This window comes from Dipodomys spectabilis, unplaced genomic scaffold (assembly GCF_019054845.1).
Source record: "Dipodomys spectabilis isolate Male_0828 unplaced genomic scaffold, ASM1905484v1 ptg000049l, whole genome shotgun sequence".
Lineage (NCBI taxonomy): Eukaryota > Metazoa > Chordata > Mammalia > Rodentia > Heteromyidae > Dipodomys > Dipodomys spectabilis.
In genome coordinates, this window is record NW_024870726.1 from 1,982,841 (window position 1) to 1,998,222 (window position 15,382).

General features: G+C 49.0%; 1 protein-coding gene across 1 annotated transcript in view; it reads right to left on the reverse strand.

Moving 5' to 3' along the window:
- Positions 1-290: 290 nt before the first annotated feature.
- Positions 291-15,382, reverse strand: part of Col6a3 (collagen type VI alpha 3 chain) — an 80,760-nt gene continuing 65,668 nt past the window's right edge. The window contains exons 32-43 of the mRNA XM_042678813.1: positions 15,141-15,173; positions 15,021-15,057; positions 14,917-14,928; positions 14,329-14,822; positions 12,792-12,888; positions 11,392-12,090; positions 10,058-10,160; positions 7,995-8,476; positions 6,554-6,817; positions 5,315-5,413; positions 1,840-2,004; positions 291-1,044 (exon numbers count right to left, since the gene is read on the reverse strand). Of these exons, the coding sequence (XP_042534747.1) occupies positions 1,007-1,044; positions 1,840-2,004; positions 5,315-5,413; positions 6,554-6,817; positions 7,995-8,476; positions 10,058-10,160; positions 11,392-12,090; positions 12,792-12,888; positions 14,329-14,822; positions 14,917-14,928; positions 15,021-15,057; positions 15,141-15,173 (2,523 nt within the window). The 3' untranslated portion in view covers positions 291-1,006. The remainder of the gene's footprint in view (positions 1,045-1,839; positions 2,005-5,314; positions 5,414-6,553; positions 6,818-7,994; positions 8,477-10,057; positions 10,161-11,391; positions 12,091-12,791; positions 12,889-14,328; positions 14,823-14,916; positions 14,929-15,020; positions 15,058-15,140; positions 15,174-15,382) is intronic.

The window sequence follows — 15,382 nt, forward strand, 5'->3', positions numbered from 1 at the left end:
AAGGGGGGGGGGGGGTTCTGAGGCTTTGGTGTCACCCAAAAGTAGTGAGCAGAATGAAAGCCAGGCTGAAAGACCCCAGAGCCCCAGCAAGGAGGAGGTGGGCTGGCCCCAGAGCACTGGTGTGTGTGCCTGATCCACCACGCAAGAACTGCTGCTAAGCTGACCCGAGACACGCTGCCCACAGGGCTCTGTCTTGGACCAGACCTGGGGCCGGGCCAAACTCCCCCAGCCTCGGGTGGTTCTGACAATATAAAGGCTACGGAAGTAGAACAGCCAAGAACACCAAGCCATGACACTTTCAATATACTTTATTAAAAAGTTTCTTTGTATAAATTTCCTAAAGATTTTAAAATTAAACCCTACCCCTCCCCGGACTCCCCCCCAAAAATAACACACTAAAGGAATTCCAAAAATATTCTCTATGATGACTTTCTTTCAATCCTTAATTAAGGCTTTGGTCCCAAACAGTGCACACAGATCAATGGGGTTTGCCTCATTCTAACTAGACCATTTGTTGGAGGATTCAGAATAAGAAAATGAGCTAATCCAGCAGTCTAGAGGGTGGGGAAGGAAAAAAGTTGGATTTTTGTTTTTCCATCTACAGCCATGCTTAACTAAGAAAAAAAAAAATGAATCAAGCGGAAGTATATAAAAAGGAGCTGTGACATTGGAATTATTTTCTAGAACTTAAATTTGCCCAGAACAAGTGTAACAGGAAACTCCAGAGGGGATTTGAATGCATAGGAATGTTCACATAAACACCAGCATTGGCTAACTATTACACAATAGTTCAGAGTATACGATGGAGACAGCAAGGGCTCCACAGACACAGTTAGCACCATAGAGACAGGTGGAGCGGCGGAGCAGAAGGCTTCCTCCCAAGGTCGAGTGTCCATCAAAGCCGGGAAATGCCTGGCGCCGGGGAGTCTGCCCCGGCTTCTACAGCGACCGTTGGAAATGGCTGCTTCCTTCTTCTCAAGAGGTATGTGTTGCTGGCCAGCCACGCCTAGGTGCCGATCACATTGATGACTGGTTTGGTGAGCCCTGAGAGTGGATGGAGGGAGAGTTGGGGCGGGGGCAGGGGAGAGGAGAGTGTGGAGAGATGAGACAGAAATAACAGCCGTGTTACTGACAAAAAGGCAGCCGTGGTCTTCTTCTCTGTCTCCCTTCCTGGTTAGTGCTGTCGCTGGCTCCCCAGGGCTTTCTTAGCTTTGGGTTGGGGCCTCTGTTTGATCTGACTGCATTCACATGGCTGATTCATCCCAAGGCCTTTATGCCAGCTGACCCTTCCCCCTTCCCTGCTCTGGCCTGACCCTGGTTCCAGTCCTACTTTCTTCTATTTTCCTGCCAATTGGGGGAGTGTTCAAGATGATAGAAATATTGAATAGCCTTGGTGCTAACATTATTATTCACAAGAAGCAAAATTACTTAAAGATGAACATATGGGAGTATTTATCTTTAGTGTTTTCTGTAATTGATCACTGTATTACTTCCCCAATAATCATGCTTGCTACAACATTCTATGAGTAATAAAGACTTGATAACATTTCTGAAGAGTGACCAAGAGTCGACCGGGTGTTTCTTCACTGGCAATAATACAAGTATGTGTTTTAGGAAACAAAATAACAATTCAAAAAATGAATTTCATGTGTGCTTTTTGGGTGGAACTTATTATTTTGTGTATTTTTAATATGCTTTCTTTGAAAAAAAATATATAATTTGTCTTCTTTGTTTCAGATCTCACAGACACTGTAGATTGGCATATTTTCCGAGGGTAGTTACTGACCTCGCTCCCTCTCTTATTTATCTCAGCTGCTACCGCCAAGTGCAGGGGCTTACCAGGAGCACAGACGGCTTCGCATGCTTCCTGTGAGTCAAATCTGTTCTCGTTGCCCCCACAGCCTCCAAACCAAAACCTCCCGCAGCTTTTGTTGTGATAGTCGTAGTACCAGGCCACCACGAATTTTCTGCATGTTCCCGTGTCCTTGGGCAGCATACATATATCTAAAACATCAAGAGGAGAAAGGCGAAAGGCATCAGAGCCGGGGCAGGCAGACTCATCACCACCCTGAAGGGCTGCTGGCTGGAAAAGTCTCTTCACTTGCTAATCCCCGGGTCCTTCGAGGAATAAGTCAGACTTCCGAAAGGCCTTTATACGGTACACTCCGAATCCTAGACATTCTGTGTTGTTGGATAATTTGACTGGAGAGGATGGGTGAGGGTTGGAGAAGTGGAGGAAGAGGATGTGACGGCGGACATTGATCAGCGCATTGCTCTCATAGATCGGCATGTTAAATAGAAACCTCTGTTCAACTACTTAAATAATGGAATACATACACACACATACGTACATGTAATTTTTAAAGAAAATGTGTCTCCCTCTTTCCAGTCTGTAGGCCATTCTGCTCTCTAATTCCTTCTCTATATAAACTACAATTCAGAGACCACAGGCCTCTCTACTCATTAGCAAAGTGGCATCTAAAGTATGCCAGAATAGCCTTCCAAAAGAGTCTCCACATTTCACAACACACCAAGCAGATGCCAGTTGCAAACAAAGCTGCACGTGATTTGTAGGTACAGGTGTGTGACAGGGTGGGCACCTTCCTGACCAGCCACAGGACAGGAGCACTGAGAACTAGCACTGAGCATGAACTCATGTCAGCAGGAATGCCCCCAGAGCACAGCAGTTTGGAAGTCCTAGAAGCATTGGCCCCAATAAGTAAGTTTATGTTTGCAATACACACGGAGCCCAGCCACACAGGAGCCCTGAGGTCTCTTCAAAATCTGCAGAGGGAAGTTTACATGCACAGTGAAGCTTCTGTTTACAGAACTTTCTGGAAAACTCCGACGTGTTCTGGGAAAGAGATACATGGATGCCAACTGTTATCTGAAGCTAAAAAAATATAAATAAATAAACACCCTTGGAGCAGATAATGCATGCTTGTGTGAAGAATCTTCCAGCTTTCCCCTCAAAACGCCACCTCCACCATCCATGTCTCCACATCCCACACACAAGCATAGCCACGCTCACACACAGGAAATGATAAGAAAACACATGCAACACCAGTCTGAGACCTGGAGACTCACCAGTGCGGCAGGTGCCAGATTTTAGATTCACCTGTATCAAACTGTCTGCAGGAAACTCAAGCCCCAATTTGTGAAATAATCCCTGTCATATGGAAGGGGAGACCCATGTATTAAATCAAGCTAGGTGTGGTGGCACACTTCTGTAATCCCAGTTACTTGGAGAAATGGAGGTAACAGGATTGAGTACTCAATGCCAGTCCATACGAAGTTAGAATATTCTATCTCAAAAACAAAATACAAACAAAAGAACTGGGGTTTAGCTCCAGGGTACAATGATTCCCTATCATAAGCGAGGCCCTGGGTTTAATTCCCAGAACACACACACACACACACACACACACACACACACACACACACATACACACACCGCATCCAGATCAGAATGACTGTAATTCTGAAACTTGGAACTCTATATTTAAAAACAGAACAGCTTTGCCAGATTTGTATTCAAGATTGTGATGTTTATGTTGAGTAGACACTGTTTATATAGCTTCTCCTCTGGACCACACATAAAGGAGCCCACAACATCCCTGAATCTTGCTGTCTAGGAGTTACTCCAAGCTATCTTCTCTCAATGAAGCAAGAATTTGCTAGAAAACAGTCCGTTTTCCACAGGGTGGGGGGTAAAACCAGCTAGAGAAGGGAATAGGGCTGTGAAGTGAGCGCTGGGCCTTCGCTGACCTGCATCTTGGAGGAAAATCCAGTGAGTTCCCTGTGGCTTGGCTCTGAGGTCAGATGTCTTGGGATATATGTGGGGCTGGGGGAATCCTTGTCAGGATAGCTCAGACTGCACTGGAGGGCAGAGGGTAGAGGGCAGAGGGCGGAGGGTGGAGGGCAGGGCTCCCACCAGGCAGGACTGTGAGACTGGGAAGAATGCTTGTGGGCAGAAATCAAAAGTTTTCTTCCTCACCTCCAACCCTCAGTACACATGCTTACTTCCATTTTGAAGTTTAAGTTGAACTGTCATAAATTCAAATTCTGTCAAGTCTTTTGTGATACAACCCCCATGCAGTTAAAATTTAAGTTGGCCCAATCAACCATGAATTCTTGGCTAGTTTCTATACAAGTCTATTCAAAGAAAGCTTCCTAGGGCTGGGAAGGTGGCTCAGTGGTAGAGTGCTCACCTAGCATGCATGAAGGCCTGGGTTCTATTCCTCAGTATCACATACACAGAAAAGGCCAGAAGTGGTGCCATGGCTCAAACGGTAGAGCACTAGCCTTGAACAAAAGAAGCTCAGGGACAGTGGCCAGGCCCTGAGTTCAAACCCCAGGATTGGCATAGCAATAGAAGGACAGAAAGAATGAGAGAAAGAATGAAAGGGAGGAAGGAAGGAAGAAAGGAAGGAAGGAAGGAAGGAAGGAAGGAAGGAAGGAAGGAAGGAAGGAAAGAAGGAAGGAAGGAAGGAAGGAAGGAAGGAAGGAAGGAAGGAAGGAAGGAAGGAAGGAAGGAAAAAAGCGAGCAAGCTTCCTAGTTTTCTATCCGTCTTTCCATTAGAAGGCCTAGAGAAGTTTGAAAAACACATGGCTATTTCTAACATAGCCCAGTTCTTAAACTTGTCTCCAAAAGCAAGCTATGATTCATCTTTGGTTCGGTGGGAGGTTGTTTATTTACCTGTACTAAACATCAATGTGTATAATACTTCCCACATCCCGCCCTGCATGGTCACCTGCGTGGTTGTGATGCTACATGCCTACACAGATCTGACCTGTGGAGGGGTATGCTGGATTAACTCCTTAGTTACACGGACACGGGGAAGCCCCTCCCTGGATGACAGCATCCCGGCAACTTAAGGGCCAAGCGACTTCTCCCTTCTTGTCCCAAAAAGACCAGTGGCGTGGAGGTGTAGGGTGAGGGGCACTCGGAGACATTGAGTTCCATTTCGAGAGCCTCCCCAGTAACCTGGAGCCCTTGTCCTGAGGCACCACAGACCCTGGCAGTCTAGCCTCGCACAGGGGAAGGGACCAGTGGCCACCGGGTCCTGCTTACACCTGGGAAGCGGCTGCCATCCACCTTCCCGAGTCTAGTAACAGGAAGATGCATTTTCATTTGGAATAGCAAGTTTGTGAGTGAATCCCAGGAGGGCTCCTCAGAGCTGATTAGGAACTTCCCCCCTAGAACTCACAGAACTAGCCCCAAGGGGATCCTAGAGTCGGGACTTCAGAAGCCCTTCTGTTCTTGGAGCGCCTTCCCCATACCTCAAGTGGACCTGATCTCTTTACAGCTCACCTGTTTGAGTGAAATCCAATGGTTTCGTGTTCACTATGAGGTTGGTGGTGGAACTAGATGCTGTCTGCACTGACTGTACAGGTGGAGGCTGGGTTTTCTCTACAAAAGAAAAATACATGTGAATAGTAGAAACCAGTGGACCAGGGACTCCTCAGAGACCAATAAGGGCTTGGTTTTCTTGATAAATGCTTTATCTAATGATTGTCCATTGTAAGGGTCATGTGCACACTGACGACGCTGTGGTATACAGGTTACATCATCCATTAACAAGCAAATGGAGGAAATCCCGAAGCCTGGGACAAATCCTTTCATGCCCCACATCATCTCCTCTGCCACCATCCAAGAGCATGGAATGCTCAGGTTGAGATGGTCTTTGTACCTCCAGGCCATGGGTCTGACTCCTGGTGGCTGTGGGCATTCCTGGCCTCAGGATCTTTCTCCTGTGCGATTCACACCCACACAGAGAGAAGAGGAGCTTCTCCCCACAGAGAGGGGCCAAGAAGAACAGCATGGGAAGCCAGAAGAATTCAGAAAGAAGAGAAAGCAAGGCCTGTGAGTGATCAAGAAAGGCTGGAAAAGCCTAGCATAGGGGTCCACGTCTGTAGTCCCAGCTCCTCAGGAGGCTGAGGCAGGTGACCACTTGAGCACAGGTTTTCAAGAACAGCATGGGTGACACAGAGAGTCCTCAGGTCTAAAGCAAGGAGGAACAGGAAAACCAGGAAGGCTGGAAAGGTGTGTGCAGGTGGTGGACAGATGGAGTCCGAAGAGCACAGGACTGCTGGGCTTGGAGGAAGGAGATACAGGGAGCCTCTGCTCGGGCTGCGGACACCCACAGACCAGGTGTCACCAGACTCCTCCATTACGCTCTAAGGAATCAGTGTCACCACACACGGAAACCGTCAGTGTGGCAGCGGCAGAGCCCCGGCCTGAACGGAAGCCCTACTTCCCTGCTTCTACCCCGGACACCTCACGCTCAGGCCCAGGCCTGCCTGGCCCCTGCTCAGGCCCAGCGCAGCTGGTTTCCTCCACCCAGCAGCCCAGGTGTAATGATGGGCGCACATAGCGGGTGCGGGCGCCGATCTTCCTCCCTGTTGTTATACAAAACCAGGGTGCAAGCGAAGCACCCAGGATTTTGTGTTTTATTTCTTAGTCAATAAATCACTGCTACTTTTCTGCCCCACTTGACGTCTCCCGTTGGAGCTGATGTCTTTGCGTGGAGCAGGCCCTCCCCGTACTCACGCGTGCTGAAGCTGCCCTGGTAGAAGGCCCGGACCTGAGAGCGCAAGGAGCACACCACCGCCACGTGGTACGTCTGCCCCGCCCGCAGGCCCCCGACGATGCGGCTGGTGACCGTGAGGTTCTGCCGCAGAACCAGGGACTGGTCGTGGGCCGAGGTGACGGTGAGGTCGTAAAAGTAAGAACTGGGCGGCTCGGGCCTCTCCCAGGAGAGTTTGGCACTGTTCTCCGTGATCTCTGACACCTGGACTTCGCGGGACGCTTGAACTGAAAGACCAAAGCAGAGGGCCCACATGAAAATCAAACCTCCCAGCGCCTATCACAGGGGGCAGAGCAGAGAAAGAGACGTGTGCAGGAGATGACACAAAATTATTTTAAAGGGATTTCCATCTTCTTGCTGCTCACAAAATAAGATGGCTCCCATGTTTTCATAAGCACACACAGTCCGCTCTCATCTGGCTCTGCAACTTGAGTAGTCTTCTGTAGTATCTTCTAGCATCTTCTCTGACAAAATCAATACCCTAACACTCTGGGTCTCATGAGCCCCCCGGCTCTGAAGAGCAAGCTTGGGAACGGTCAGTGTTTGTGGAAAGCTTCATCATTCAAGGTCTCGTTCTGAACTAAACACTCTGAAACTGCCACAGTGCACAATTTGGGGTTTCTTTCTTTGACCGCGGCCGAAGGGGCAAGGAGAAAGTTTATGACCACCAAAGGCTTCATCAGAGTTTCCTGCATCATATTTTAAGGAAGCAAGGAGGCTGAGATCTGAGGATCGTGGTTCAAAGCCAGCCTGGGCAGAAATGTCTGTGAGACTCTTATCTCCAATTAACCACCAGAAAACTGGAAGTGGTGCTGTGGCTCAAATGGTAAAGCACTCACCTTGAGCTCAGGGACAGCAACCAGGCCCAGAGTTCAAAACCCAAGACCAACCAAAAGAGGCTGGGGGAGCTGGCTCCAAAAAGGCATAGAATCATCTGCCTCCACAGCCGAAGAACCAAGGATTGATTCTTCCTTCCTTCTCACTCTACACAGAACACAATCCCCCTTAGAACCTCAGTCCATTGGCTTAGACAACTGGACTGCCAGACAAGCCGGCAGCTTGGACTGGCATCCCATGGAGGATGGGAGCATCCAGCCCATGCCCAGGCAGGGCAGGGTGAGGGCGGGGAGGTGAAGCTAGGGAGGGGGCAGGTGAAGAAGGTGTCAGAACTGGAGCCTACTTCTCAGGGACCTCACAAGCCTCAAAGGGTGTTAGATGAGACTTCCTTCAAATACAGAAGTGATGCTGTGGCAGCCCCACACTGGGGTTGATCCCTTTAACAGCACATCATCCCACTGTGCGTACCCCTGACTGGGGACCACAAATGAGCAGGACACAAGGGCCAGGCCCAGGGCGGCAGATGAGGGCGTAACAACACGGCAGCTCCAACCAGGGCTTCCTTACCTACAGGTTTAGCCGTGGCTGGCTTGGTGACGGCTGGTTTGGCCTGTGGCCTGGGGGCCTCTGGTTTAGTGGCAGCTGGTTTGGCTTCTGTTTTGGTAGAGGCTGGCTTGGCTTCTGTTTTGGTAGAGGCTGGTTTGGTTTCTGGTTTGATAGAGGTTGGCTTGGCTTCTGGTTTGGTTGAGGCTGGCTTGGTTTCTGGTTTGGTAGCAACGGGCTTGGGCTGCGGTGGCCTGGGAGCCTCTGGCTTGGGAGGGGCTGGCCTTGCGGCAGCCACGGCAGGCGGTCTCACCACGGATGGCTTTGCCACTGCAGGCTTCGAGGCCGCTGGCTTCGCAGCCACTGCAGGCCTGACTGTGGCTGTGCTGGGGGCCGCTGGCTTCGCGGGAGCTGGCTTCGCGGGAGGCAGACTGACAATAGTGGTAGGTGTTGTGGTGGTCACAGGCTTCATGGTAGGACTTGAAGTAACATTGTTTGGAATGTTTCTGTTCAAACAAATTAGATATTACCTCTTCCTGTACATTCGCCTACTATCTAAAACACACAGACAAAGCCCCCTGAACTACGTGGATGCTCTATGCTAGCAGCGTGAGTGTGTAGTTTTTATAGATTATGAATCAATAGTATGCCCTTTATTAAACTTCTTGGAATCTGAGTCATTAAGAGAAGATACAAACAGCCTGTAGAAACAGAACCATTCAAAATAAAGTTTGCATTATACTAAAATGTATCAGATCTCTTATTACCAATGTATAAAAAAAAAACATGAAGGGAGTTAAAGGGAATAATAAATTGTATCCAACAATGATCTAATTATAACCATTTATGAAATGAACCTTGTAGCCTGAAACTACATAAAAATGAAATCAGCAATGGCTATTTTGGCTGTAAGAAAGTATCCATGCAACCAAGCAGCTCGCACTGGAAGGTTACATAGTCAGCTTCATATGAAGTCTGCTTGTCCTTCAAGTGCACATATGTTTACATTAATTTCTGTGCATGTTAGTTTCTTCAGTATAATTTCTTGGTCTACTATGTAGAATGTGTCACTGTAGAATAGCAACAACACACAACAACACAATAGCAGGGACCCACACTTGGTTCTTGCTTTTAGATGAAAATCCAATTATTTGATGGGTGTGCATCATGCTAGATGCCACATGCAGTAAAATTTCAAGCTGATTAGTTACAAAACTTCAAATTCTAAGTTATTTTGTCCAGTCTGTTCTTCTATAGATAAGAAGTGTGAGCCAACTATAAGGACTATCCCAGAGAAACCATGAATTCATTTCAAGGATAGAAAACCAGAACTAATGAATCTACTCAAGCAGTACCAGCACCACCGTGCCTGAGAAAGAGACCTAGAAGAATATGCACAGGGCTCCATATTGCTGCCACCATCACTTTATCACAAGAGTAACCACTTTGAGACCTTAGCTGTGGCTGATGGCTTGTACGTGTGGCCTTCCCGTGTCTACGCAGTACATAGTGTGGTGTTTGGGGTCCTCCCCTCAGAGCTAGTCCTCCCCACTTAAATCTAGGTTGGCCATTAGACATGCTTTGGCCAGGAGAATGTTGTGAAGAGCAACAATACATCATGTCTGGCTTATGTGTCAAGAGTCATTGTACTCTTCAGCCTTTTGTAATGGAAGCCTGCCTGCTCACCCTGTGGACAGGCCCAGGCTAGTGGCGTCCTGGTGAGTGAGAGGCCATGTGGAATGGGATAAACCATACCAGCTGGCATCCTCCAAGACCAGAGAGCCAGTGCAAGGATGACCACAAGTATCTACGGAAATCCAGTAAACCAGAACCATCCAGCCGAGCCCAGCCAGAACTTTCTAACCCAAGAATTGCAAGTAAATTATTCTTGCTACTATGTTCCCACTAGTTTGTTAGGAAGCTAAAGCGTGTGATATAACAGATTCTTCTAGAATGCCCCACATTACCTTAGGGAAGTGCTTTCTCTGTATTTCGTTACCCTCATCCATAAAGTTAGGGGCTGGATGGAGGACCAGTGCTTCCCATCTAGCACTATAATTTTTGGAGCAATGATTATAACCACTTACACTTGTTTGTGACCAAACTTCACACCATTGTTCACTGGTTGGTCCCCTTGGAACCAATCACATTGTTTCTTGATATCTGGAGACAAGTAAAAAGCATGTTTACCTGGGGAAAAGAGAGAAAAGAGGAAAAAAAACCATTTATGAACCACAAGGTAGTTAAAATTAGTCCACTAATGAGTTAAAAACAGATTGCATAATGTTTACTTAGCCCATCAATAAATGTTGATTCTATTACTTCTTCCAGACATGCTCAATCCAGTCATCTTAAACATTAAGTATGATGGTACTCGGTCCGCAAAATGTCTTGAGACAATATGTTCTATTTGGCAGTGTTTGGGCGATTAAAGATAATACATATTCAATTCAAGGCAAGAATAGAAGAACATCAAGTGGAGTGTTTAACAAGCTACCAACTCTGAGCATCACATAATAATCTAGAGACATTTGCTGTTTTCTTGGTGCTTTCTTTTAATCCTCTGAAGGCAGGAACTTTGGTCTCTGGGTGTTTCATACCTCCCCCCCCCCAAATCTTCTGGGAGACAGGCCTTTCCCCAGTGAGTCCTGCTCCTATGGATGCTACATCCCCTGAGGGGTAATATGCAACATGGGTGTGTTGGCCTGCACATTCATGCAGTGCACAGCCAGCTGACTCCCCCTGCCCTGTGTCAGCCCCAGGGGAATTTAACTGCCTGCATCTCCCAAGGGGCGTGAAGGCTCCTGGGATCAGAGCCACAAACAAATGACGAGCAGGCTAGGCAATGCACAACCTAACGACAGGTTCCAAGCTTGCCATGAGGCGGCCTTGGGAGAGGGACACAGAGTGAGTGGCAACATAAAGACGAGCTTTGAAGATGGACATGAACTTCCTGTGAAGGTGGAGGCCAGAGCCTTCTGGGAAAGACAAGCCCCATAGGCCAAGAGCCAGAGGAACTAAGCATGAGGTTGCTGGCTAAGCCAGATCAGCGAGATCCTTCTGGAAGGTTTCCCCAAAGCTCCTAACAGGATACCCTTCTTGACGACACACCCAGAAAATGTGTGCTTGAACCATTCACATGCCTAAACTCTGGAACACCAACAGTGCCCTAGGACTTGGGGGGGGATTGGTGGGGGAGTGGTAAATGTGTGCACAGGGACAAAGATCATTCTCTCTGCGTTCCTAGCTCTGACCCCTAAAAGCAAGCATCTGCACCTCATGACAGGTGTCAATATCTATCTGCTGCATGAACGAACATGTTTATATCAGCACACCGATATATTCTCTGTGCTTGTTCCTCCTCCTTTTATGGGCCAGTGTAAAGCCATGATGGGTGGGTGACTTGGGGTACAGAACTTACTGCCGACAAAGGAGGGTAGCAGCCTCCCAAATCGCATCAAAGGCTCTTCGTTGAGCTCGGTGGACTTATCCACTAGTTTGAAGAAGACGTCGTTGGGCTCACTGGCGAAGCTATACACCTCCTTGACGTTCACTTTCCTGCCGATGCCCAGAACCACGAAGAAGTAGCCCTTGCACTTGGCCCTCAGGATGGCTTTCTGGGCCTCCTCCACCTGCTGCTTCTGCAGCTGGCCAGTCAGCATCAGCACCACAATTTTCAGGTCCCGAGGGTTGGGTGCACTTTCAAAGACGTTCTCTACAGTGTATTCAACGGCGCTGCCCAAGTCACTCCTGCCTTGTAGCTGCCTCATTCCCCTGCTGAGGAAATCCAGAAGATTCTTCTTAGAGCTATAGTCCGTCAGGGAGAATTCCACCTTCACCGGCAGCAGGCTGGCATTGCCCACAGATTCGTAGGGGGCGTGTTGCACAACAGCCACCCTGGCAAAGTGCTGGGACCCTTTGGGGTCTGGGCTCAGCTCCAGCTGCCGGACCAGGTAACCGATGTATTTCTTCATCTCGTTGAACTGAAACAGGGTGGTGGACTCCGAGCCATCCAAGATGAAAGCCAAGTCCACGTCCACATTGCTGCCGGCTGCTCTCCTATCCCTGAAGACCGGCCGCCAGCTGCCAAATCCGCAGGAGGGGTCGATGTTGCAGATATCTAGAAAGCAGCACCGCAGCCTGTTTATTCTGTGGCCCTGCTGCTACCTGTCCCCTTGAGAGGCCGAGTCTGGGCCACACCTGCTATCACGTAAAGCAGAAGACTCACAGGGCACGGTGGCACACACCTGCAGCTCCACCGGGGAGGTGGAGGCAACCTGAGCTCCTTACTAAGACCCTGTCTCAGAAGAGTAAAAATAAATGGAAACCCATTTATGTCCTGCTTTCTGAATTGTAGCCAGATTTCAGTTTTTGTCATCTAATTCTCCCCACATTAAACACATCATTAAACGAAAATATGTGTGCTATACCGTAGCACCCACATAGATTTTAAAAGGGTCTGGGAACAAAGCAACCCTTGAACTCTTCATCATTCTTTTCTTCAAAGAAATATGTTCCAAAATGTCACTCACACCAAACATCTCAGTTCTACAACCTAAGGTCAGAACTTGGACAGAGACCACCTTCTCCTTTGTTATCTATAATATTAATTGTTCCTCCCCACAGAAGAAAGCTTTGTTTTGGAAGGCCCCTTTGAAATAGAAAACTAGTTACACTGGTAAATATGAGCTTTTCAGTGAGCCTCCGCATAGCTCAAGTTCTTTACACGGATTGTAATTCCTCACTCAAATGTCCTCCTGCCCCCCGCCTCCCGCCCCGCCTTCAGCTGGACAGCCATCCCCCGTTGGGGAGGAACCTTACCCAGGCAAACGTGGCAAGTGAGGATGTTCTTCAGGAAGTCCGTGAGGTCCCTCCTCGCCGGCAGGACAAGCGCGTGCCCCACAGCGGTGTTATTGATCTGGTTGAAACAAAAGGAGGTGATGATAGCTGTAGCAGTGTGTATGAGAAGATGCTGTGGAATGAGTCAACTTCACATCAGGGAGTTAACTCCCCTGTTGGCCAGTGCCTCCTGTCTGAGGTTCAGGCAGAAGGGGAAGCCAAGAGCAAGAGGGCAGTTTTATCCTATTGCAACAGGCAAGAATCTAAATCCTTCTCGTGCTCTTTCTGCTAGAATGAAAGCAATCTTTTTTAACCTTCCTGGGGGTTCCATTTCCAGTTCCTCAACTGTGAAATGAAGTTAATAGTGCCTTCCTCCTGGAGTTGTGTGGAGGACTAACTTAGATACTGTAAGTAAAGTGCTGTCGTATCTGCAGCAAATACTGGGGATGAAAGTTCCTCTTTCTCCTGGTGCTGAGGACCAAAACCCCAGGCATGGGAACACCAGGCCAGGGAGCACCATGGCTATTTGCAGCAACAACAGCAGCTAGAAAAATGTGAGCTCCACCCCTTCCCCACCCTCTTGGCTTAGACAATAGCGAGCCAAGTGAGGAGACGTCTTGTAGAAGCTGTAATGATGGCTGTAATCATTGCTGCCCTCCGTATGGCTGGAGACAATCATACATTTCATGAAAAGCTACTTTGAATGAAGGAATGAACGATGAGTGAATGGATCCACTGCTGATCATGTAGAAGCCATGAATGAAGACTTACAATTCACCCTGCCTTGCTGTGCCCACCCTAAGCAAGATCTTCACAAAGGGCCCATTGTACAAAGCATCGAGTGCTGGTCTCTTGAGCCCAGGGTTCTACGCGCCAACTGGTCTGCAGTGTTGGGCAGGAATAGCCCAGCTCCCTCACTGACATCAGCAGTAGAGAAACTACAGAAGACCCACACGGGAAGGAAAGCCATGAGAGGCTGTCACCCTGCCTTGCTTTACAGGAGAGAAAGACAGAGCTCTGACTTACAGAATGGACAGGGAATGAGAACAAGGATAAAAGACTCCTTTCTGCCTTGCTTATCTATTGTCCAGGTGTGCAGGTCTTGAATTCTAACATACAACAAGATACAGGAATGGCTCAAGGGGAGCCTGGGCCTCTCTACAGGCTGGCTGGGACATCTGCACAGTGTATGCATTAGGGAATGTCAGAATCACTGACGCTTTGGGATACCTCTTTGAGAGATGTAGTCTGTGTGGCCAGCCCTGGGGGAGGGGGATCATTGTGTGCTGAGCTTTGTGGAGTCAGGTAGGAGGACAGTGGCTCACTGCCTAGCCAGAGCCGTCAGTGAGGGGGAGGGGCCCGGAGGAAGCAGTAACAAGCATAAGCTACCCTGCAAATCGCATGAGGGGTCCAGCTCGGCCCCTGTGATCTTTTAGAGCCACTACAAAACCTCCATGTATCTGACAATCTGCTCCAAGACAAGAAGGGGGAGAGACCACCAGAGCCCCAGAGGCCAGACCTGCAAGGCATTGACGAGCTGCCGGTCTTCCTGGCTCGTGAGGAACAAGGGTGTGATCCCCGCATCGGAGAGCTTGAGCACAGCCTCTTGGAGCTGCGGAGTGTCTCTGGTGGCCTTGTTGCTGAAGAAAATGGCCACTTTCCTCATCAGGAATCCGCTCCTCACACGCTTGTATGTGTTTCTGGCCACAAATGACATGGCGGTCTCCAGACTCTGCTGCTTGGATGTCAGGGCCACCTGCAGGTTCTTGATGCTATCCAGGAGGGCGGACTTCTTCGTAGAGTCAGCAAAGCGGATCTCAGTGGTCACCTCGTTGTTGTAGGTGACCACGGCCACCCGGGCGCCCCGCGGGCAGTTGCTCTCAGCAATGGTCAGATCGCCCACGATCTTCAACACTACATCACGCATGCGGCTAAAGGTGTCTTGAGTGACCCCTTCCGAGGTGTCCAAGGCAAACGCAAGCTCTGTCGGGAAGACAGGGCACTCCAGGGGTCCTGAAAAGAGTGGGGGGTTTGCAAGAACAAGTTTACTCACTAAGAAGGGTCTTTCTTCGCCCAGAAGGAAGTCAAGCCACCAAAATCCACTCACCATAGCAGCAAGCTGTAAGGAAACAGAGAAGAAAAGGTGAGGGACAGGTTTACCACTACGTGAGAACTGCAGACGTAAACCCATGTAGAAAATGATGTACTCACGGCATTTATCCTTGATGTTTTGGATGAGGGCACATTGCTTTAAAAGGAAACAGAGAACGGGTGAGAAAAGCAGGTAGAAGGCTACAAGGCCATGGTTTGCCCCGGACACATGCTACTTACATCCACGGAGTCACCACGGTTGCCTTTGTGACCCTGCGAAAACAAGCAAGGGAAACTGAGAGCACAGCCGACATGCATGATGTGGCTGGGGGGGGGAGGGGGGAGGGGGGGAGGGGGGAGGGGGAGGGGAGGAGGGGAGGGGGAGGGGGAGGGGGGAGGGGGAGGGGGGAGGGGGACAGAGCAGGGAGGGGGAGATCAGCTCTGCGTGATTTACACATGTGTGTGTGGAAATACCACAGTGA